Source organism: Capra hircus, chromosome 21 (assembly GCF_001704415.2).
Source record: "Capra hircus breed San Clemente chromosome 21, ASM170441v1, whole genome shotgun sequence".
In the NCBI taxonomy this organism is placed as follows: domain Eukaryota; kingdom Metazoa; phylum Chordata; class Mammalia; order Artiodactyla; family Bovidae; genus Capra; species Capra hircus.
The window spans coordinates 47,339,941-47,363,135 of NC_030828.1; the positions used below are offsets into that span (position 1 = coordinate 47,339,941).

Consider the following 23,195-nt stretch of genomic DNA (forward strand, 5'->3'; position numbering starts at 1 on the left):
AGCTCCCTGCCTCATGCAGTACAGCAAATTCCCATTGGCTATCTATTTTTTTGCATCTTTCCATACATAGAAAAGTGCTAAATTCCTTAACTTAAGATATCTGGTTTTCCTTTAATTTATAATAATCTTTTAACATTAAGACCACCTGCTCTTTGTTGCAAAACTTCTATATAAACTTCCCCCAACCCCTCGCCTCCTCAGAGCACTTCTCTTAAGGTTACTTGAGCTTGAATAAACCTTGAAGTCCTAAAAAATCCTACTGAATAAAACATAACTGTCAACTTATATGTTGTGAACATTTTTTAAGTCAACAATACCTCTATGTGTTGAGATATCCTCCTAGTTTCTTTTAGTTCTTTATTTATAGTTTCTTTTAGCTATTTGAACATATTTAAGATAGTTGAGCATTACTTTACTAGCATGTGAGATGAGTACAATTGTGCGGTAGTTTGAGCATTCTTTGGCATTACCTTTCATTGGGATTGGAAGGAAAACTGACCTTTTCCAGTTCTGTGGCCACTGCTGCTGAGTTTCCCAAATTTGCTGACATATTGAGTGCAGCACTTTGACAGCATCATCTTTCAGTATTTGCAATAGCTCAACTGGAATTCCATCACCTCCACTAGCTTTGTTTGTAGTGATGCTTCCTAGGCCCACTTGACTTGACATTCCAGAATGTCTGGCTCTAGGTGAGTGATCACACCATTGTGATTATCTGCATTGTGAAGATCTTTTTTGTACTGTTCTTCTGTGTATTCTTGCCACCTCTTCTTAGTATCTTCTGCTTCTGTTAGGTTCATACCATTTCTGTTCTTTATTGATCCCATCTTTGTATGAAATGTTCCCTTCTATCTCTAAGTTTCTTGAAGAGATCTCTAGTCTTTCCTGTTCTATTATTTTCCTCTATTTCTTTGCATTGCTCCCTGAAGAAGGCTTTCTACTCTCTCCTTGCTATTCTTTGGAACTCTGCATTCAAATGGGTATATCTTTCCTTTTCTCCTTTGCTTTTCACTTCTCTTCTTTTCACAGTTATTTGTAAGCCCTCCTCAGACAGCCATTTTGCTTTTTTGCATTTCTTTTCCATGGGGATGGTCTTGATCCCTGTCTCCTGTACAATGTCACGAACCTCCATTCATAATTCATCAGGCATTCTGTCTATCAGATCTAGTCCCTTAAATCTATTTCTCACTTCCACTGTATAATCATAAGGGATTTGATTTAGGTCATACCTGAATGATCTAGTGGTTTCCCCTACTTTCTTCAATTGAAGTCTGAATTTGGCAATAAGGAGTTCATGATCTGAGCCACAGTCAGCTCCTGGTCTTGTTTTTGCTGACTGTATAGAACTTCTCCATCTTTGGCTGCAAAGAATATAATCAGACTGATGTCAGTGTTTACCATCTGGTTATGTCCATGTGCAGAGTCTTCTCTTGTGTTGTTGGAAGAAGGTGTTTGCTATGACCAGTGCGTTCTCTTGGCAAAACTCTATTAACCTTTGACCTACTTCATTCTGTACTCCAAGGCCAAATTTACCTGTTACTCCAGGTATTTCTTGACTTCCTACTTTTGCATTCCCATCTCCTATAATGAAAAGGACATCTTTTTTGGGTGTTAGTTCTAAAAGGTCTTGGAGATCTTCATAGAACTGTTCAACATCAGGTTCTTCAGTGTTACTGGTTGGGGCATAGACTTGGATTACTGTGATATTGAGTGGTTTGCCTTGGAAATGAATAGAGATCATTCTATCATTTTTGAGATTGCATCCAAGTACTGCGTTTCGGATTTTTTGTTGACTATGGTGGCTGCTCCAATTCTGCTAAGGAATTCCTGCCCACAGTAGTAGATATAATGGTCATCTGAGGTAAATTCACCCATTCCAGTCCATCTTAGTTTGCTGATTCCGAGAATGTCGATGTTCACTTTTGCCATCTCTTGTTTGACCACTTCCAATTTACCTTGATTCATGGAACTAACGTTCCAGGTTCCTATGCAGTATTGCTCTTTACAGCATTGGACCTTTCTTCTATCACCAGTCCCATCCACAACTGGGTGTTGTTTTTGCTTTGGCCCCATCCCTTTATTCTTTCTGGAGTTATGTCTCCACTGATCTCCAGTAGCATATTGGGCACCTACCGACCTGGGGAGTTCATCTTTCAGTGTGCTATCTTTCTGCCTTCTCATACTGTTCATGGGGTTATCAAAGCAAGAATATGGAAGTGGTTTGCCATTCCCTTCTCCAATGGCCCACATTCTGTCAGACCTCTCCACCATGACCTGTCTGTCTTGGGTGGCCCCACATGGCATGGCTTAGTTTCATTGAGTTAGACAAGCTGTGGTCCATGTGATCAGACTGGCTAGCTGTCTGTGATTGTGGTTTCAGTCTGTCTGCCCTCTGATGCCCGCTCTCAGTGCCTTCTGTCTTACTTGGGTTTCTCTTACCTTGGACGTGGGGTATCTCTTCACAGCTGCTCCAGCAAAGCACAGCCACTGCCTGCTAGTAAAGTAATGCTCAAAATTTTCCAAGTTGGGCTTTGGCAATATGTGAACCGTGAACTTCCAGATGTTCAAGCTGGTTTTAGAAAAGGCAGAGGAACCAGAGATCAAATTGCCAACATCCTCTGGATCATCAAAAAAGCAAGAGGGTTTCAGAAAAACATCTATTTCTGCTTTATTGACTATGCCAAACCCTTTGACTGTGTGAATCACAATAAACTGTGGAAAATTCTGAAAGAGATGGGAATACCAGACCACCTGACCTGCCTCTTGAGAAACCTGGATTCAGGTCTGGAAGCAACATTTAGAACTGGACATGGAACAACAGACTGGTTCCAGATAGGAAAAGGAGTACATCAAGGCTGTATATTGTCACCCTGCTTATTTAACTTCTATGCAGAGAACATCATGAGAAATGCTGGGCTGGATGAAGCACAAGCTGGAATCAAGATTGCTGGGAGAAATATCAATAACCTCAGATATGCAGATGACACCACCCTTATGGCAGAAAGTGAAGAAGAACTAACGAGCCTCTTGAAAGAGGAGAGTGAAAAAGTTGGCTTAAAGTTCAACATTCAGAAAGCTAAGATCATGGCATCTGGTCCCATCACTTCATGGCAAATAGATGAGGAAACAGTGGAAACAGTGGCTGACTTTATTTCTTTGGGCTGCAGAATCAGTGCAGATGGTGATTGCAGCCATGAAATTAAAAGATGCTTACTCCTTGGAAGGAAAGTTATGACCAACCTAGATAGCATATTGAAAAGCAGAGACATTACTTTGCCAACAAAGGCCCGTCTAGTCAAGGCTATGGTTTTTCCAGTAGTCATGTATCGATGTGAGAGTTGGACTATACAGAGGGCTGAGTGCAGAAGAATTGATGCTTTTTAACTGAGGTATTGGAGAAGACTCCTTTGAGAGTCCCTTGGACTGCAAGGAGATCCAGCTAGTCCATCCTAAAGGAAATCAGTCCTGGGTGTTCATTGGAAGGACTGATGTTGAAACTCCAATACTTTGGCCACTTGATACGAAGAGCTGACTCATTTGAAAAGACCCTGATGTTGGGAAGGATTGAAGACAGGAGGAGAAGGGACAACAGAGGATGAGATGGTTAGATGGCATCACCGACTCAATGGACATGAGTTTGGGTAAACTCCGGGGGTTGGTGATCGACAGGGAGGCCTGGTGTCCTGTGGTTCATGGGATCTCAAAGAGTTGGAAACGACTGAGCGTCTAAAGTGATTGACTGACTAAGATAGTTGAATATAAGTCTGTCTGATGTCTGGACGCCCTCAGGGATGATTTCTATTAATTTCTTTTTATACTGTGAATGGGTCATATTTTTATTTGCATTGCTTGTAATTTTTTGTTGAAAAGTAGTCACTTTGAATATTATGATATAGCACTTCAGGATATCATTTTCATCCACTCAACTTTCAGGGTTTGTTGTTGCTGCTGCTTGTCATTCATGTGGTTTATTTAGTGACTTTTCTGAACAGATTTTTTAAAGTGTGTATTCTTTGTTATGTGTGGGTACTTAGGTCTCTTTTCTGTTAGCTTGATTGTCTGCTGTGATTTGACTGAGACTTTCTTAATCTCCTGGAAGAAATCAACCAATCAAACAAAAGAAGTCTCTCAATCTTTGCAGATTGGCTCTGATGAGGCCCTCTTTCAGTGCTTGTCCAGATGACTTCAGTGACTGAGCTTTTGTGCCCTGCTTGCACAGAGCCTGAGTTAATCAGAGGTGAGAGCTTAGGTCTTTTCTGTGCATGCTTCCAGCCTTGGGTTTTCATGTGGCTTTTAGATTTTCTGCAATATGTAGAAACTTTCTAAAGGCCTCACCCCTCTGGTGTCTCCTTTTCCAGCTTTTTCATCCCAGAATTTTTGGTTAGTTTGTTGCTTGTCCGGACTGTTATCCCTTGCCTCAAGTGGCAGCTGCTGATACATTTGCCTTTAAGTGCTTTTGATAAATACCTTCCAGGAAGTCACATCAGCCCCCAGAAAGCTCTAAGGCAGTCAAAACAGAGGGAAACATTTGAGCCAGTCTTTCAGTGATCCATCCAGCAGACAGGTCAAAATACACAGATACAGTTCTTTGAGAATAAGATTTGTGTTGTTCCCTCTGGTACTAGTAACCTGCATCAGGAAGGCAGGTGGTTGTCTTGAAGGCCACCATGGGCCTGGGAAATTGGGGAGGGAAATACAGGGTGAGTTAGAACATCACAGAGCTCCTTTACCAAAATTCAGCAGTTTGTCCTCCTTTATTAAGCATTTCCCTGGTGGTTCTGTTTTTAATTAGATTTCAGAGTTCCAAAAAATTGATTCTGACAGGTTTTGCCATCTTATTCATTGCTTTTGTGGAAAAGTGGAGTTTTAGAGTTCTTATTCTACCTGTTTTGGTCTACTCCAGTCTCCCAACTTTTTATCATTGCATCAACTTTAACCTTATTATAACATTAGTGATAAAATAGTCTTTATTCCTTGAAATTAATGAAAGTGACTTTGGCTTTTGCCAACAAACATTGCAGTTTTAATTTTTAAGCCATTTATTCTTTATTTTAAGGGAATATCTTTTTTTTCTGTTTAAATTTTTTCCTATGATCTATTTATACGAGTTTCATGGTAATAGGCCTTCTAATTTTGAAACCTCTTGGCCGTCATATATTTTTATGCTGAATGTTATTAAACTATACTGAATTTGTCTTTTAAATTTTTAAAATTTTCATCTATATTCATAGTAAAATTGTTTACTGATTTCATATAGTCAGACTTTGATTTCAGGAACTGGCTACTTTCTCAAAATGAATTAAGTCTTTTATCTTTTTCTTTTCTTAGAAATATGTCCTTTAGGATAGGATAACTTTTATTCTTTGAAAGTTTGAAATAATTTAATTATAAAACTATCCCACCTTGCAGCCATTTGAAGGGAGGGCAAATTTTTTGAAGCTCTTTAAAAATTCTCCCCTAGTTATTGTTCTGTTCTGGTTGTCTGCTTCTTGACTTGAAGGGGATTACTTACAGAAAGGACTTCCCTTTTGGCTCACTGGTAAAGAATCTGCCTGCAGTGTGAGAGATGCAGGAGATGCAGGTTCAGTCCCTGGGTGGGGAAGATCCCCTTGATCTTTACTATCTGATGATCAAATCTTAGCACTCTAGAGACAGGAATGGGATAAAATAGTAGCCTAGGTGTGATCTGATGAGAATCTTCAGTATTGAGGCAGTGGAAATGAAAGAAGCAACAGATGCGAATGTCAGTATTTTTGAAGCATTGATATAACTTAATTCTTCAAACACATTGTAGATGACGTCCTACAAAAAATATTACTAAAGATTTATTCTGTAAGATTTTAAGTTCAGAATCATATGTAGACTTAAAAGTTAATTAATATTCTTGAACAGATAGAAATTATTAAAAATAAATGTAAGATTTTATGTTTATTACAAGATACATAAGACATTTTTTATGTGTGGGGTAAAAAATATTTTGCTCCGGTATAAAATATCCTGAGTCTTGGTGCTTTTGAAAGGCCTCTGTTACTGGCTGCCCTCTTTATTTCAAATTATCATTATTTTCCTATTATAACCTTCTTGAGCATCTCTTTCCCTCCCCCTGGGTTTAATTTCTTCAGAGCAGGCAGCCTAGTAGCTTATTCTTCCTGTTTTTCCTTAATTGCCTTTTTTATTTTATTTATAAAAGCTGATTTTCTTTACATTATTAATTGATTGAAGATGAGATTTTCAGCATTGATCGAGGTCAATGAAAATTTAGGAACTGAAGTCAGAAATTAATGGAGAAAGAATTCAACTCATGAAACTGATGCAATATCTTTAATGCGTGTAGATAGAGAAATCTCCCATTTATTTGGGTGTACCTTTGGTGTTTCATTTTTTTTTTATTGACACACCTCTCTGATAGATACAGGAAATATAATAAATTCATAAGCATACAATTAATATATAACATTAATATTAGCATTTTATTATATATATTTATTTATAAAAAGTTTGTATCTCTTTTGCTGTTAACATTATGATTAAACTTTCCTGAGAAGCAAAGGGAAATAACCGCCAATTGTTATTCAAATATAAAATTAGTTATATAGGTTTGCCAAAAAGAGAAAATTTATATTTTTCTGTACATGTTAAAATGAATTTTTCTCTTTTTCTAGGATGTACCGAGGGAGAGCATATTTTAAACGAAACTTCTATAAGCAAGCAGTTCAAGATCTTTCTATTGCAGTTCACTTAGATCCTAATAACTGGTTAGCATTGTATTATAGAGCCTGCTTATTTAGGAAGAGTAACCCTCTTAGAGCGCTACAGGATTATAGTGTTTCAGGTACTTCACCTTCAATGGCACATATATGGGGATTTAATCTGAGGTTCAGCAGCTCACTTTCATGGAGTGGGATACTAATGTGGGATGACTAATGTAATATGTGAATTATTGTATGGTTATATATATATATATACACTAATGTATATTTATATAGCACCTGTGTTTGTTTATATTTGTAAGCTATAGTAGTTTAGCTTAAAGTGTTTCTAATATTCCCTTTTAGTGTGTGTGATTGTGTGTGTGTTTACATGTGTATAACAGTGACAAAGAGAGAATATCATATCAAAGAAATCTCTTTCTATATATGAACTTCTGAGGCTATTTCTGGAAATCTAGGCCTATTTCCTAGTCATCTTGCTAAAATGATAGTAAATTTTCCTAGTGGGATGAGTTCCCACTCCATAGGCCCAGCCGATGGATTAGTCAAATTCGGAGTTTTGTAACCCTTAAACTGAAAATGGGAATCCTCGGTAAGAGGATGCCAACAGCTAAAAGTGGCCATTTCCACCTCACTCTGTACCAGTACATTCTTGGTCCACAAGTATGTTCAGCACAATTCTGTACAGAGAATAAGTGCTCAGTAAACAGTGTCCAGTTGTTTCCAGCCAGGGTTCAACCCTCCAGACATTGCTGTGTTAACCTGGGTGCAAAGTGTTAGAATCCCAACATCCTTGATGAGGCAGAATCTAGAGCTTAAGGAAACCCCTAGACCCTTAGGAAGAGAATAGACAGCTGTTCAGGGAAGTCAATAATAGATGATCATATATTGCTATCTCTAAGTCCATCTGACTTCTGAAGTCACCCTTCCCATGAATATGCCAATAAAATAACTTAGAGCCCACCCTATGTGCCGAGAGGAGTCTAGTGTCCTCCCTTCTATGGCCAGCGATTCCTGGAACTGAGGATTCTTGTTCATTTCTCTTGTAATCTTTGTATCTAATTACTCCTCTCTGATTGATTCTTCCTTTTGGTTCACCAGTTCACTTCTCATGGTTACCATCTATTACTGAATGTTTTAGGGGTCGTTAGATAAAGTTAGCACAGATAATTTAAAATTGAAGGTTAAACACCTTTATTTCTGAAGGTTCATCTTTTATTAGTCTCTTTGTCAGCCCTGTACATCTGCCATCTGGCCAAACCCCTTTCTTCCTGTTCTTCCTAAAAGCCGCTTTCTCATATTTCGCTCTTCTCCATATCTTGGGCTCCTCATCCCCTCTTTTCTAGGCTATCACGATAATATAAATCCTTGTCAGTTGATTATTCAGAGCTGACCAACTTTATTTTGGCCTCAGTCCTTTCCTATAGGTTAGCCTAAGGAGTTTTATCTTTCATTAAATGGACCCTCAAGATATTTCTCTAAGCTAATAATAATATCTAACATTCATTAGACATTTCACAACTTTCCAGGTACTATTCTAAATGCTATATAGAGAGTGTCTCAATTACTCTTCAGAATAATGCTATGAGGTAGGTACTATTATCATCTCCATTTTACTGATGAGAAAACCGATGCACAGAGGGGTTAAATAATTCTAATACATTTTTTTTTTGCCCTAAAGAGAATGTTTCTGTTTTTCAGAGTAACCACCCAAACTGCAGCTAACTTTCTCCTTGTTAGACAGTCATACTGTAAACTGAGCAGTCAAATGACCTTCAAGTGATTACTTAATCTGTGTGATCGTTGCTTATACTCGGTATACTTCCCAGAATATAGTACTGTGATTATTTGTGTCCCAGACTGTGAACATTATATATCTTTTTTTTTTTTTTTTGAAAACTCCCTTTTTAGCTAGAATGTGCTCGAGAAACTTGGAAGATGTAGATCAGATGTTGTGTAAATCTCATCTAATTCACTGCATAGTTTTGAAAGCTGAGGGGGAAACGTGAGATGACCTCTAGACTGGTTATCGTTCAGTCGCTAAATCGTGTCTGATTCTTTGTGATCCCATGGACTGCAGCACACCAGGCTTCCCTGTCCGTCAGTGTCTTCTGGAGTTTGTTCAGACTGCTGCCCGTTGAGTTGGTGATGCCATCCAACCACCTCATTCTCTGTGACCCTCTTCTCTTCTGCCTTCAGTCTTTCCCAGCCTCAAGGTCTTTTCCAGTGACTTGTCTCTTCGCATCAGGTGGCCAAAGTATTAGAGCTTCAGCTTCAGCATCAGTCCTTCCAATGAATATTCAGGGTTGATTTCCTTTAGGATTGACTGACTACACTGGTCACTGATGAGGCCCACACACCCGGAGTCCTGAGAGGAGGTTACTTGTGCCCTATGCTTCTGTTATTTGGGACATGCATAGTCAACTTGCCTGCCTTAACTCCAAGGTCTGTATGCACTGGAGTGGTCTCTTTGAGCTGCCCTTCCTGGTTTATGTGTATAAATAAGCCTGGCCTCTGCTGTCTGTTCCAGACTGGGCTTGTACCTGTTGTTTGGCCAGTAATGATGCTTTCCTGTATACCTGATAATAACAGACCATCAAGGGTAATGGCACCTTTCTGACTGCAGTTCACTGAAGTGAATCAGAGGTTAGATTCTAGGCTCATCTTTGACATTGGTTTGCATGGGCAATGTGGACCTTAATCTTTTCATTTGTAGATTACCTGGATTACCACCAGGATGTCTTCCAGCTCTAATGAATTTGTGAACCAGGATAATCACATTGTTATTTATAAACAAATATACTTTTATATGTGAATACATTTTTTACTCACTAAGGAATTACACCCATAGATATGTTTTATTTTATGTAATGTTAAAAAATAAGAATAATCTGTAGGAGGGAGTATAGGGTAAAATATAACTCAGATATGTTTGCTCACAACCTGAATAAGATATATACCTTTATTTTTAAGCTCTCATAAATGATGGCTATGAGAATCTTAGTTGTTTCCTACATCGGGGCATACTCTATGCGGATCTGAAACTTTGGTTGCTAGCAATTTGTGACTTTGAAGCCGTTATTTCTCTAGAAAGGTATGTTTTCTTTTTCATTCTTACTGATTTCACTTTTGTATAAAATACCAAAAATGCAAGAAAAAGCTTTCTCCCCTCATCATTAGTAACTTTGTAAAAATGAGACAAATATAAAGTCACCCTAGAATTATAATACTACTTCCAAAAATAAGATTACTTCCAAAATAAGGACTGTTCTCAACATCTGTTTGCCTCAGCTGCTTCTGCAAATTTTAGGGGTTGAATGGGTTTGAGGGGAGTTTATATTCATGGACAACAAAATCAACCAGTAATTAAGAGCAGTTTGGGGATAACCAGGTTAGAACTTTTCGAAGTTAAGTTCATGGAAAATTATTATCTATTTCTAAAATAATGGCAAAATATTCTGCTTGGTATATCATTACCATGTACAGTATATGACTCAATGGAAGGAAATCCTCTGTTTAGAACTTCTGACTGCATTTTGTTTAGTAATGCAAAAGAAAAAAGCGAATACCATTAGAATATAGGTTCAGGAAGAAACAGACCAAAGGTTATATACATTAGTAAGAAAACCAGACTGTAAAAACAGGATTTAATTAAATAATTCCCCTTCTTTCCAAAGAAGCATTCGTTAAAATGGAAGTTGTCAGAAAGGTAACAAATTACGCCATTTTCGTGCTATCTGACAGACTGCTTACTTAGCTTCTTTGGGGTAAACACACAACTTGACTTAGGAAGGTCATGGAGCATGGCTCCATAGTGGCCGCAGTGGTTTTCTTTGGGTTATTTTTGAGTCAGGAGGAGGAAGAAGTGAGTTTCAGTTGCAGAAAGCCAGAAAGTGGGCAGTAGGCAAAGGGTCAGGACTTCTACAAAGTTGGGCTAAAGATGTGTAGTTTCTTCATTTTGAAATAGAGGCATGGAACACAATTTCTAAAGTTCTACATTGAAAATTGTTTGATTCTAAGAGAGAAAAACAGTATTTATTTGATATAGAAAAGCAGCTGGGTTAATAACTCTGTGGAGAGGATTTTTAACCCTAAGCCTTGCTGTTTCTTATTGTTCCACACCCTTTCTCGGGGCAAATATAACATAAGACTGAGGCAAAAGCTTTTGAGGAAAACTAAGCTTGTTATTCAAGATAAGTCAAGATTAAGTAAAAAAGAGTGAAGTATTGTTAAGAGTCAAGAAGACTTTAGGAAATCTATTCCTAGGATAAATCCTACAGATGTTTATTCCTTACTAAGGATTTTATGAAGGTGTTTGTAATTTTTAATAGAAAGTAGTTAATTGGTTTACTTTGCTTTAGTAAAACCCTGAGAATGAACCCTTGAATAAATTGCTGTATGTATTTTATTAGGTTCATTTATAATTGGAGAACATTTGGAATAGTTAAAATGTCTAAGAATATTTTGCTTTGTCATTTTTTTTTAAAGAACAATGACTTTGGCCTATATAAATATTGGCCTCATAAATCTGCTGCATCTGGATAACTACATTGAAGCCACTTCCTATTTTTCTGAGGCTATTAGATATGACCCTATGTATATTCAAAGCTATATTTGTCGAGCAGAAGCCTATAATAAGGTATCTAAAGTTTGAGATGCTTGATTTTTTTAAAAAAGTTTTAATTTTCTGAATAGTTGTTAAATAGTATAATTTAAAATATATATGTATTCTTTTTTAGCTACTTACAGAGCCTAGTGTATTTATAAGCAATGAATATTAGGTATTAAATAGATTCAGTTAATTAGAAAAGCCCGCTTATAAAGCCCACCTCCTGATGAGGTGTGAATTTCTTTCATTTTCTTTTTTTAAAAATAATGCCTTTTTTTCTTATTACAAAAGCAATATATATATTAATATATATATACAAATAAGAATAAATTAAAAATCATTCGCAATCTTATTCTCTAGAATGGGATCTGTGCACTGGATGGGATCAAAATCATTCACCTTTTCCTTTAAATTTGGTTTAAATTTTACAAGTTATTTAAATTAAAAAACTAATGTGTGCTTAGTGTAAAATTCAAACAATGCAGTAAATAAAGTTCTTCCTGACTCCAACCAAATTTGACTTTCCAGAGATATGTGGTGTTAGCTGGTTGTGTCTACTTTTCAAAGCAGATACTCCTTTCTACTGCTCCACTACTAACCACCCTGTCCAAGATACTGTCATTTCTCACTGGTTATTGCAGTAGCCTCCTGGTCTTGCTGCTTCTGTTCTTTATTTCTTTTTGATGGATTTTCAAAACAACGGCATAATGATCCCGTTAAAACATAAATCAGATTATTTTACTTTTTTGCCTGGAACCCTTCAATAGCTTCCCTTGTGTGCTCAGCATAAAAGCCAAATATCCTGCAAAAGCCAAAGGTCTGCAAGAGTTCATGTGAACTGGCTTCTCGTTACCTTTTGGCCCTCATCTCCTCCAAGTCCTCTCCTCACGTAGGTTTCAGTCAAGATAGGGTGTTATGCTATGGAAAAACAGCAACAACAGACAAAACTTCAAAGTCACCATCTTAAAATAATCAAAGTTTATTTTTTGCCCACACTACATGTCCGTTGGGAGTTTGCTAGAGGCTCTTGTCTCATTGTCAACATCTCAGAACCCAGTATGACTGGAGTCCCACTCAAGAGTCCTTACCTTCCCGATGGTGGAGGTGGATGACCCTGTGGCCATTTTGGCATTGTGCCCAGGGAGAGTTTCCCTTTGGGGAGGGATGGGGATGGAGTGTGACCCTTTTGTGTCACTCCCTGTAGATGGAGCTGAGGCCTTATGCAGAAGTTTCCTTCGAACATACTTAGAAACCAAAGCACTAGCATAATACCAAGGTGTAAGGACATATATTCAAAGACTTATTTTTGTGAGGGGGCAAATATTTCTTCACAGTAATGTTTGAGTAAATTACATTGTATTCACACTCTAGAGCATTATGTAGCCAATAAAGAATAATTAGGACTACACCAGCTGATTTAGAGGGATTTCCAAGATACTCTAGAGCAAGATTTAGAAGAGTATAAGGTGTGTACAGTCTGTTCCCATGTAGATGAAACAGTGACAAAGCAAACCCTGTGTATGTATATAGAAGAATACCTTTGCTACAGTGAGGATTCAGCCTCGAGGGTAAATCCAATTTCATGCTGCCTGGAGAAGTTCAATCCCAGGAAAGTTTGTAAAGACCAGAGAATGAGCCTCCATCATTCCCAGTCAAGGTTTTCTCAGTGCATAGCTATGTCCATTGTTGGAACCAGGTGGAGCAATGCAAACATATGACAAGGTGGTTTATTAATTACACCAACCTGGTCGGTCAATTTGAGAAGCAGCAGGCCGGAAGTTGCACAATTAAACACATTTCAAACTCCTTCCTTTTGAATTCCCTCTTTTGACGTGACCCACTCTGTATGTCTACTTCCATGAACAAATAAATTTGGATCAACATGTCAGCATAGTAAGAGGAGTCATTTATTGTCCTGGGTTCATTTCGCTGGAATCTGTTTAGTTTCTCCTTTTGATGGCTGGATGGCATCACTGACTCAATGGCCATGAGTTTGGGTATACTCTGGGAGTTGGTGACGGACAGGAAGGCCTGGTGTGCTGTGATTCATGGGGTCGCAAAGAGTTGGGCACGACTGAGCAACTGAACTGAACTGAATGTTGTAAAAATTTGTACAAATCCAGATTATGCTATGTAAACTATTAAAATAACAATCAGTTTGCTTTTCATTGAATATTGATTTTAAAACGTATCTTTTTTATCATTGTATTTTGTTTTACTCATTCATTTTACCCTTTAAGTGGAAGCTTGTTTTTCCTCTCTTATTTTTAAATGGAATTGACTTTTTATTTTACCTTCCTTTGTGATCTAGTTTACTAATGAGTAATGTTTGGTGTAAAAGATGCTATGTTTGAGGGAGAAAAACTGAAAAGCTAGAGAAAAAGCTAAATAAAAGAAACTAGAATACATGATATAATCATATTTATCTAAAACTATGTATTTGTGGGTCTGTGTAATCATTCTTCAAACTTAAAGATAATTTAAAAAACCAGAAGCCTTAGCATCTTTTTGTTTTTGTTTTTTTGCTTCACTGTATCCCACATTCATTGAGGAATTCCTGCACAATTTCTGTATTGAAGAATGGGAGGAAATAAATATCAGAAAGGAAGCAATTAGTATTATTGTGAGCTAAACTTCTGTTTATCACTCAACAGTTGCACAAACTGAAAAAGTCAGTAAGAGAGTTATCTTATGCTATCCACCTTCAGCCAGATGGAATCCAATTATATATAATAAGGTATGAGCATAGAAATAGAATTCTTCTTGGGATAACAGAATCTGTGCTAGCTGTTGGAATCCTTAGTTCTTTCTTGATCCCCCTGACCTCTTTGTCTTACATTTAATCTCCCAGAAATGGCCATCTCCCAACCAGCAAGTCAAATATAGTTACTGTTTTTGTTGAATTTTAAGATAATGTATGTAATAAGCAGATCTTTCCCTTTGTTCTGTCCTTGTTTCAAAACACAACTATCTTGTGTTTAAGTTCTTTGAGGCGTCTCTAGATTACTGGTTAGATAGTTACCCCAGATCTCATGAAAGTGAGGCAATATATTTTGATTGTGTCTGCAGAGGTACCAAGTATAAACCTCGGCTAATTTGGTGAAGAAAAAACCAAAACACGATACTTTGAACTGTATTTCAGACTCAGTAGAGTTTGCTATGAAAGGACCTATTGCAAATTATGAGTTAACACTATAAAAAATATAATTACTAACATGGGAAATGGATTTACAGATACGGGAAAATGGACTGTAACAGTGCTTTCTGATAGGAGCTTGCTTTGTGTTTTAACTCTTGAACCATATTTTAACAATTTATGTAAATACTTCTCCCTTTTTATGTCCCCTTGACCTGTGTTTAGCTTTAAAATTTCTCAGCAGCAGAGTGTAACATTTTAAATACTGATAAAAAAAGACTTGAGTATTTTCCTTTCAGGTTCACATTTGCTAAATTGTTTTGTTCTCACATCCCCATGCTAATTGGCTTACTTAGACTTACACAAATTTTCATAAATTTCACAGTTTTTGTCATATATATGTAAGTGTGAATAAATGTAATTTAAGATCTTAAGTAATATAAAATCTTTATTTTAGAAAAATGCAGATTATTTTTAACTGCTTTGATTTAAAGAGTGTTATTTCTTCCAGAGGACAGTATCTTCTTAAAATGAGATGCTATGATCTTGCAAAGTTCACTATTTACCAAGTAGCAGAAATGAACAAAGGTAAATATAATCAATGCAAAACTATAACATTGCCTTAATTTTAAAATACTTCTTTAATCTTTTTATACTATTTGCTATAGCTATGTATAGCTAGCACGAAGAGTGCACTTGAAAGTCAGAGTTGGATTTTGAAACTTTAAAACACCAATTTTGTATGTATATAATCAATTTGTAAAACGCCTCATAACCTGGTGAGTTTTGTGAGAGATTATTGTATGTGTGTGTGCTCAGTCACGTTTGATTCTTTGAAACGCCGTGAACTATAGCCCCTCAGGCTCCTCTGTTCATGGAATTTTCCAGGTGAGAATACTGGAATGGGTGCCATTTCCTACTCCAGGGGATCTTTCTGTCCTAGGGATCGAATCCACATCTCTTGTGTCTCCTGCATTGGCAGGTGGACCCTTTACCACCTGGAAAGCCATGAGATTATTACAGGCTATATCAAGCTTACACTATTATTTTTTTGTTTGTAATTGGAATGTCTTACTGTTTGTTGATAATAAATAGATTTTAGTATCATATTGATTTATTAAATTCATATTGTAAAAACAGAATATTGAATTGCTTGACTGCCTAAAAACAATTATATTGAAGTCTAGATACTTGGCAAAGTTATTGATAAACTTTCTTTTCCTTTCAGGTCTCATTGAGTTGAGTCCTATACAGCAAGCACTCATTTATTCATTTTGTGAGAACCATGACAAGGCCATTCAGGTCTTGGATGGGATCACGTTGAATAAGCCTGATATCCCCATGTGTACTCTGTTAGCAAAAGCGCAAATGAAGGCCAAGAGAAACAAGGTGAAAAACGTTTCAGTAATGTTTACTAAACCTATTAATGGATTTTTTAATATTGTGCTTAGAATTAGAGCTTATATATACATTTTTAAACAAAACTAAATCATGCCATTCATTTATTGATTCTTCTGTTAATTAACATTTAGGTTATTCCCTTTTATTTTTTTTGTTCCTCTTAAGAGTAAGGTTGCTATAAGCCTTCTTTTTCACGTCTTTGTTAACATTGCTGGAACATAGAGAATGTAAATGTTTGACTTTCAAGAAAATAGCACATCATTCCATAGGCTTCTACCAATTTATTCTTGCACCTGTGGTGTATGAGTATTATTGCTTATCTCCATCCTATGATAACTGGTATTGTCAACTTTATTTTTGTCAATTTGGTGCATAAAACTGTCTGTGGTCTTAATTCACATTTTTCAGTTTGAGCGAAAGTTGAGGTGTCATTTTATAGGTTAATAGCCGCTCACATTTACTGTTCTATCCATTTCCTGTACACATTTTTGTTTGTCTTGTTCATATTGATTTTTGGCATTGAAAAAAATAAGTTCTGTGTATGAATCCTTGGTTGGTGGCATGTGTATCATATATTCTCTTAAAATTTGTGCCTGCTTTTTAAATTTTCTTTATGATGTCTTTTAATGAGCAGAGGGTCTTAATTTTAATGTAGTTGACTATATCTACTTTTTGTTTCATTGTCACAGCCTTAAAAAAATTCTTGTTTGGACTTTTCTGGAGGTCCAATGGCAAAGACTCTGTGCTCCCAGTGCAGGGGGTCTGGGTTCGATTCCTGGCCAGCTAACTAGATCCCACATGCCACAGCCAGACACAGTCAAATAAATAAATAAAAAATATTTTTAAAAAGTTCTTGTTTAAAAATTCCCTTTCTACACCAGCTGCTGCTACTGCTGCTGCTGCTAAGTAGCTTCAGTCGTGTCCGACTCTGTGCAACCCCAGAGACGGCAGCCCACTAGGCTCCCCTGTCCCTGGGTTTCTCCAGGCAAGAACACTGGAGGGTCGTAAGATATTTCCCAGTAATTTCTTCTAAGAGTTTAAAAGTTTTGCTATTCAAATATAAGATCTCAGTTCAGTTCAGTTACTCAGTCATGTCCAACTCTTTGTGACCCCATGGACGGCAGCACGCCAGGCTTCCCTGTCCCTCACCAGCTCCTGGAGGTTGCTCAAACTCATGTCCAGCAAACTGGTGATGCCATCCAATCATCTCATCCTCTGTCATCCCCTTCTCCTCCTGCCTTCAATCTTTGCCAGCATCAGAGTCTTTTCCAGTGAGTCAGTTCTTCGCATCAGGTTGCCAAAATATTGGAGTTTTAGCATCAGCATCAGTCCTTCCAGTGGATATTCAGGACTGATTTCCTTTAAGGATTGACTGGTTCGATCTCCTTGCAGTCCAAGGGAGTCTCAAGAGTCTTCTCAAACACCACAGTTCAAAAGCATCAATTCTTTGACATTCAGCTTTCCTTATAATCCAACTCTTACATCCATACATGACTACTAGAAAAGCCATAGCTATGAGTAAAAAGACCTTTGTTGGCAAAGTAATGTCTCTGCTTTTTAATATGCTGTCTAGGATGGTCATAGCTTTTTTTCCAAGGAGCAAGCGTCTTTTAATTTCATGGCTGCAGTCATCATCTGTAGTGATTTTTGGAGCTCCCCAAAATAAAGTCTCTCACTGTTTCCATTGTTTCCCCGTCTAGTTTCCATGAAGTGATGGGACCGGATGCCATGATCTTCGTTTTCTGAATGTTGAGCTTTAAGCCAGCTTTTTCACTCTCCTCTTTCACTTTTATCAAGAGGCTCCTTTGTTCTTCTTCACTTTATGCCATAAGGGTAGTTTCATCTGCATATCTGAGGTTACTGATATTTCTCCCAGCAATCTTGATTCCAGCTTGTGCTTCATCCAGCCCAGCATTTCACATGAGGTACCTACACATAAGTTAAATAAGCAGGGTGACAATATACAGCCTTGACGTACTCCTTTTCCTATTTGGAACCAGTCCGTTGTCCCATGTCCAGTTCTAAATGTTGCTTCCTGACCTGCATACAGATTTCTCAAGAGGCAGGTCAGGTGGTCTGGTATTCCCATCTCTTTCAGAATTTTCCACAGTTTATTGTGATCCACACAGTCAAAATCTTTGGCATAGTCAATAAAGCAGAAATAAGATGTTTTTCTGGAACTCTCTTGCTTTTTCGATGATCCAGAGAATGTTGGCAATTTGATCTCTGGTTCCTCTGCCTTTTCTAAAACCAGCTTGAACATCTGGAAGTTCACAGTTCATGTATTGCTGAAGCCTGGCTTGGAGAATTTTGAGCATTACTTTACTAGCGTGTGAAATGAGTGCAGTTGTACGGTAGTTTGAGCATTCTTTTGCATTGCCCTTCTTTAGGATTGGAAGGAAAACTGACCTTTTCCAGTCCTGTGGCCACTGCTGAGTTTTCCAAATTTGCTGGCATATTGAGTGCAGCACTTTCACAGCATCATCTTTCAGGATTTGAAATGGCTCTACTGGAATTCCATCACCTCCACTAGCTTTGTTCATGGTGATGCTTCCTAAGGCCCACTTGACTTCACATTCCAGGATGTCAGGCTCTAGGTGAGTGAGCACACCATCATAACTATCTGGAGCGTGAAGATTTTTTTGTACAGTTCTTCTGTGTATTCTTGCTACCTCTTCTTAATATCTTCTGCTTCTGTTAGGTCCCTACCATTTCTGTCCTTTATTGAGCCCATCTTTGCATGAAATGTTCCCATGGTATCTCTAATTTTCTTGAAGATGTCTCTAGTTTTTCCTGTTCTATTGTTTTCCTCTGTTTCTTTGCATTGATCACTGAGAAAGGCTTTGTTATCTCTCCTTGCTATTCTTTGGAACTCTGCATTCAAATGGGAATATTTTTGCTTTTCTCCTTTGCTTTTCACTTCTCTTCTTTTCACAGCTATTTGTAAGGCCTCCTCAGATTGCCATTTTGCTTTTTTGCATTTCTTTTTCTTGGGAACAGTCTTCCTCCCTGTCTCCGGTACAATGTCTCGAACCTCCGTCCATAGTTCATCAGGCACTCTGTCTATTAGATCTAGTCCCTTAAATCTATTTCTCACTTCCACTGTATAATCATAAGGGTTTTGATTTAGGTCATACCTGAATGGACTAGTGGTTTTCTCAACTTTCTTCAATTTAAGTCTGAATGTGGCAATAAGGAGTTTATGATCTGAGCCACGGTCAGCTCCTGGTCTTGTTTTTGCTGACTGTATAGAGCTTCTCCATCTTTGGCTGCAAAGAATATAATCAGTCTGACTTTGGTGTTGGCCATCTGGTGATGTCCATGTGTAGGGTTGTCTCTTTTGTTGTTGGAAGAGGGTGTTTGCTATGACCAGTGCGTTCTCTTGGCAAAACTCTAGTAGCCTTTGCCTTCTTCATTCCGTATTCCAAGGCCTAATTTGCCTGTTACTCCAGGTATTTCCTGACTTCCTACTTTTGCATTCCAGTCCCCTATAATGAAAAGGATATACAGCCTTGATGTACTTTTTTGGGTTTAGTTCTAAAAAGTATTGTAGGTTTTCATAGAACCATTTAACTTCAGCTTCTTCAGCGTTATTGGTCGGGGCATAGACTTGGATTACCATGATGTTGAATGGTTTGCCTTGGAAATGAACACAGATCATTCTGTTGTTTTTGAGATTGCATCCAAGTGCTGCATTTTGGACTCTCTTGTTGACTATGATGGCTACTCCATTTCTTCTAAGGGATTCCTTCCCACAGTAGTAGATATAATGGTCATCTGAGGTAAATTCACCCATTCCAGTCTATCTTAGTTTGCTGATTCTGAGAATGTCGGCATTCACTCTTGCTATCTCCTGTTTGATCACTTCCCATTTACCTTGATTCATGGAACTAACATTCCAGGTTCCTATGCAATGTTGTTCTTTACAGCATTGGACCTTGCTTCTATCACCAGTCCCATCCACAACTGGGTGTTGTTTTTGCTTTGGCTCCATCCCTTCATTCTTTCTGGAGTTATGTCTCCACTGATCTCCAGTGGCATATTGGGCACCTACTGACCTGGGGAGTTCACCTTTTGGTGTCCTGTCTCTGCCTTCTCATACTGTTCATGGGGTTCTCAAAGCAAGAATACGGAAGTGGTTTGCCATTCCCTCTCCAGTGGACCACATTCTGTCTGACCTCTCCACCATGACCCGTCCATCTTGGGTGGCCCCACATGACATGGCTTAGTTTTATTGAGTTAGACAAGGCTGTGGTCCATGTGATCAGATTGGCTAGTTGTCTGTGATTGTGGTTTCAGTCTATCAGCCCTCTAGTGCCCTCTCTCAGCACCTGCCATTTACTTGCATTTCTCTTACTACCTTGGACATGGGGTATCTCTTCATGGCTGCTCCAGGAAAGCACAGCTGCTACTCCCTACCTTGGACGTGGTGTTATCCTCTCACGGCTGCAGCTCCTGACCTTGGACGTGAGGTAGCTCCTGTGCCATGCAGCTGCCACTCCTGAGCCATGCAGCCATCATCTGCATATCTGAGGTTATTGATATTTCTCCCAGCAATCTTGATTCTAGCTTGTGCTTCATCCAGACTGGGCATTTCCCATGAGATATTCTGCATATAAGTTAAATAAGCAGGACAATATACAGCCTTGATGTACTCCTTTCCCAATTTGGAACCAGTCTGTTGTTCCATCTCTGGTTCTAACTGTTCCTTCTTGACCTGCATACAGATTTCTCAGGAGGCAGGTAAAGTGGTCTGGTATTCCCATCTCTTGAAGAATTTTCCAGAGTTTGTTGTGATATACATAGTCAAAGTCTTTGGCATAGTCAATAAAGCAGGAGTAGATGTTTTTCTGGAACTCCCTTGGTTTCTGGATGATGTAACAGATGTTGGCATTTGCTCTCTGTTTTCTCTACCTTTCTAAATCCAGCTTGAAGTACATGGAAGTTCATGTTTCATGTACTGTTGAAGCCTGGCTTTGAGAATTTTGAGCATTATTTTACTAGCGTGTGAGATGAGTACAATTGTGCAGTAGTTTGAGCATTCTTTGACATTGCCTTTCTTTGGGATTGGAAGGAAAACTGACCTTTTCCAGTCCTGCGGCCACTGCTGAGTTTTCCAAATTTGCTGGCATATTGAGTGCAGCACTTTGACAGCATCATCTTTTAGGATTTGAAATAGCTCAACTGGAATTCTATCACCTCCACTAGCTTTGTTCATAGTGATGCTTCCTAAGGCCCACTTGACTTCACATTCCAGGATGTCTGGCTCTAGGTGAGTGATCACATCATCGTGATTATCTGGGTCATGAAGATATTTTTTGTACAAGTCTTCTGTGTATTCTTGCTACCTCTTCTTAATATCTTCTGCTTCTGTTAGATCCCTACCATTTCTGTCCTTTATCGAGCCCATCTTTGCATGAAAAGTTTCCTTGGTATCTAATTTCTTGAAGAGATGTTTAGTTTCTCATTCTATTGTTTTCCTCTATTTCTTTGCATTGATTGCTGAGGAAGACTTTCTTATCTCTCCTTGCTATTCTTTGGAACTCTGCATTCAGATGCTTATATCTTTCCTTTTCTCCTTTGCCTTTCACTTCTCTCCTTTTCTCAGCTATTTGTAAGGCCTGGGCAGTACATCATTCAATGTCCTATCTTTTTGCCTTTTTATACTGTTCATGGGGTTCTCAAGGCAAGAATACTGAAGTGGTTTGCCATTCCCTTCTCCAGTTTAAGATCTCTCTCTACCTTAAATAGATATTTTTGATGTGAGATATTGATAAAATTTCAATTTTCCCCATATGGATACTCAGATGTTCCAGTATCATTTACTGAAGTGTTCTCCTCAATCAAAGATTTAAGTAATACATCTGTCATTTTGTAGCTTTTCATGTATGTGTGGGACTGATTTTGGGCTCTCTATTCTGTTCCTTTGGTCAGAATTTCTATGCCTGGCTTAATAATACAATGTCTTAATTACTGTTGCTTTATTGTAATTTTTGACATCTGGTAGAGCAAGTCATCACACCATATTTTTTCAGGAAATCCCTGGTTATTTTTCAGCCTTTACTCCTCCATAAACATTTAAAATTTAGCTTGTCAAGAGTCATTAAAAACCCTAGTGGGAACCTGCTGTTATAGCCCAGGGAACTCAGCTCAGTGCTCTAAAATGACCCAGATGGGTGGGATAGGGGTGGGAGGGAGGGAGGTCCAAGAAGGAAGGGATATATGTATGCATATAGCTGATTCACTTCTTTGTACAGCAGAAACTAACACTACTGTAAATATCTATGCTCAGTCGTTCAGTTGTGTCTGACTCTTTGTGATCACATGAACTGAGGCCCTCCAGGCTCCTGTCTGTGGGATTTTCCAGGCAAGAACACTGTAGTGGGTTGCCACTATGCCTCAATAAAAACAACAGCAACAAGAAATCCTGCTGGAATTTTGATGAATTGCATTGACTCTCTAGGTTATTTTAGGGATAATAGACACCTTTATGATATTGAATTCCTTCTTGGGAATAACCCTAAATTTCCTTTAACCTCCCTGCCTCCCTGACATTGCTTTGCTAGAAATCCGAGGTCACTTTTGTTTGCACTTTATACTAAATCAATAGTCATGTTCTCTTGGTTCTACTTTCTAAATATGTCTCTCAAATCCACTTCCTTTCTCTATTTCTCTGGTCATTAGTCCTAATTCAGAACATATTTTTAGTTTGCTTGACTTAATATAATAGTCTTATAACTCTTCAAAGTTTTTATCCACATTGCCACCAGAGTATTGTGTTTGTTTATTTATTTATTTATTTATTTATTTATCTTTTTAATCTCCAGAGGAAAAGGTTTGAATGTTTTCTTTTATAGATTTCTTCAGTCTTTATAATTCTAATGTTCTTTTTTTTTTTTTTTAACTTTACAATACTGTGTTGTTTTTGCCGTACATCAACATGAATCCGCCACGGGTTTCTTAAGCTCCCACTCCTGAACTGCCCCTCCCACCTCTCTCCCCGTACCATCCCTCTGGGTTATCCCAGTGCACCAGCCCCCAAGCATCTTGTATCCTGCATTGTACCTAGACTGGCGATTCATTTCTTATATGATATTATACATGTTTCAATGCCATTCTCCCAACTCATCCCACCCTCTTCTTTTCCCACAGAGTCAAAAAGGATGTTCTGCACATTTGCATCTCTTTTGCTGTCTCACATACAATCGTTATTGTTACCATCTTTCTAAATTCCATATATATGTGTTAGTATACTGTATTGGTGTTTTTCTTTCTGGCTTACTTCACTCTGTATAATCAGCTCCAGTTTCATCCACCTCATTAGAACTGATTCAGATGT

At 38.0% G+C, this 23,195-nt stretch overlaps 1 protein-coding gene across 1 annotated transcript in view; it reads left to right on the top strand.

Annotated features, from left to right (window-relative positions):
• Positions 1-23,195, top strand: part of TTC6 (tetratricopeptide repeat domain 6) — a 203,223-nt gene that overhangs the window by 121,647 nt on the left and 58,381 nt on the right. Inside the window, exons 16-21 of the mRNA XM_018065926.1 lie at positions 6,663-6,832; positions 9,684-9,804; positions 11,199-11,349; positions 13,974-14,056; positions 14,967-15,043; positions 15,684-15,844. Of these exons, the coding sequence (XP_017921415.1) occupies positions 6,663-6,832; positions 9,684-9,804; positions 11,199-11,349; positions 13,974-14,056; positions 14,967-15,043; positions 15,684-15,844 (763 nt within the window). The remainder of the gene's footprint in view (positions 1-6,662; positions 6,833-9,683; positions 9,805-11,198; positions 11,350-13,973; positions 14,057-14,966; positions 15,044-15,683; positions 15,845-23,195) is intronic.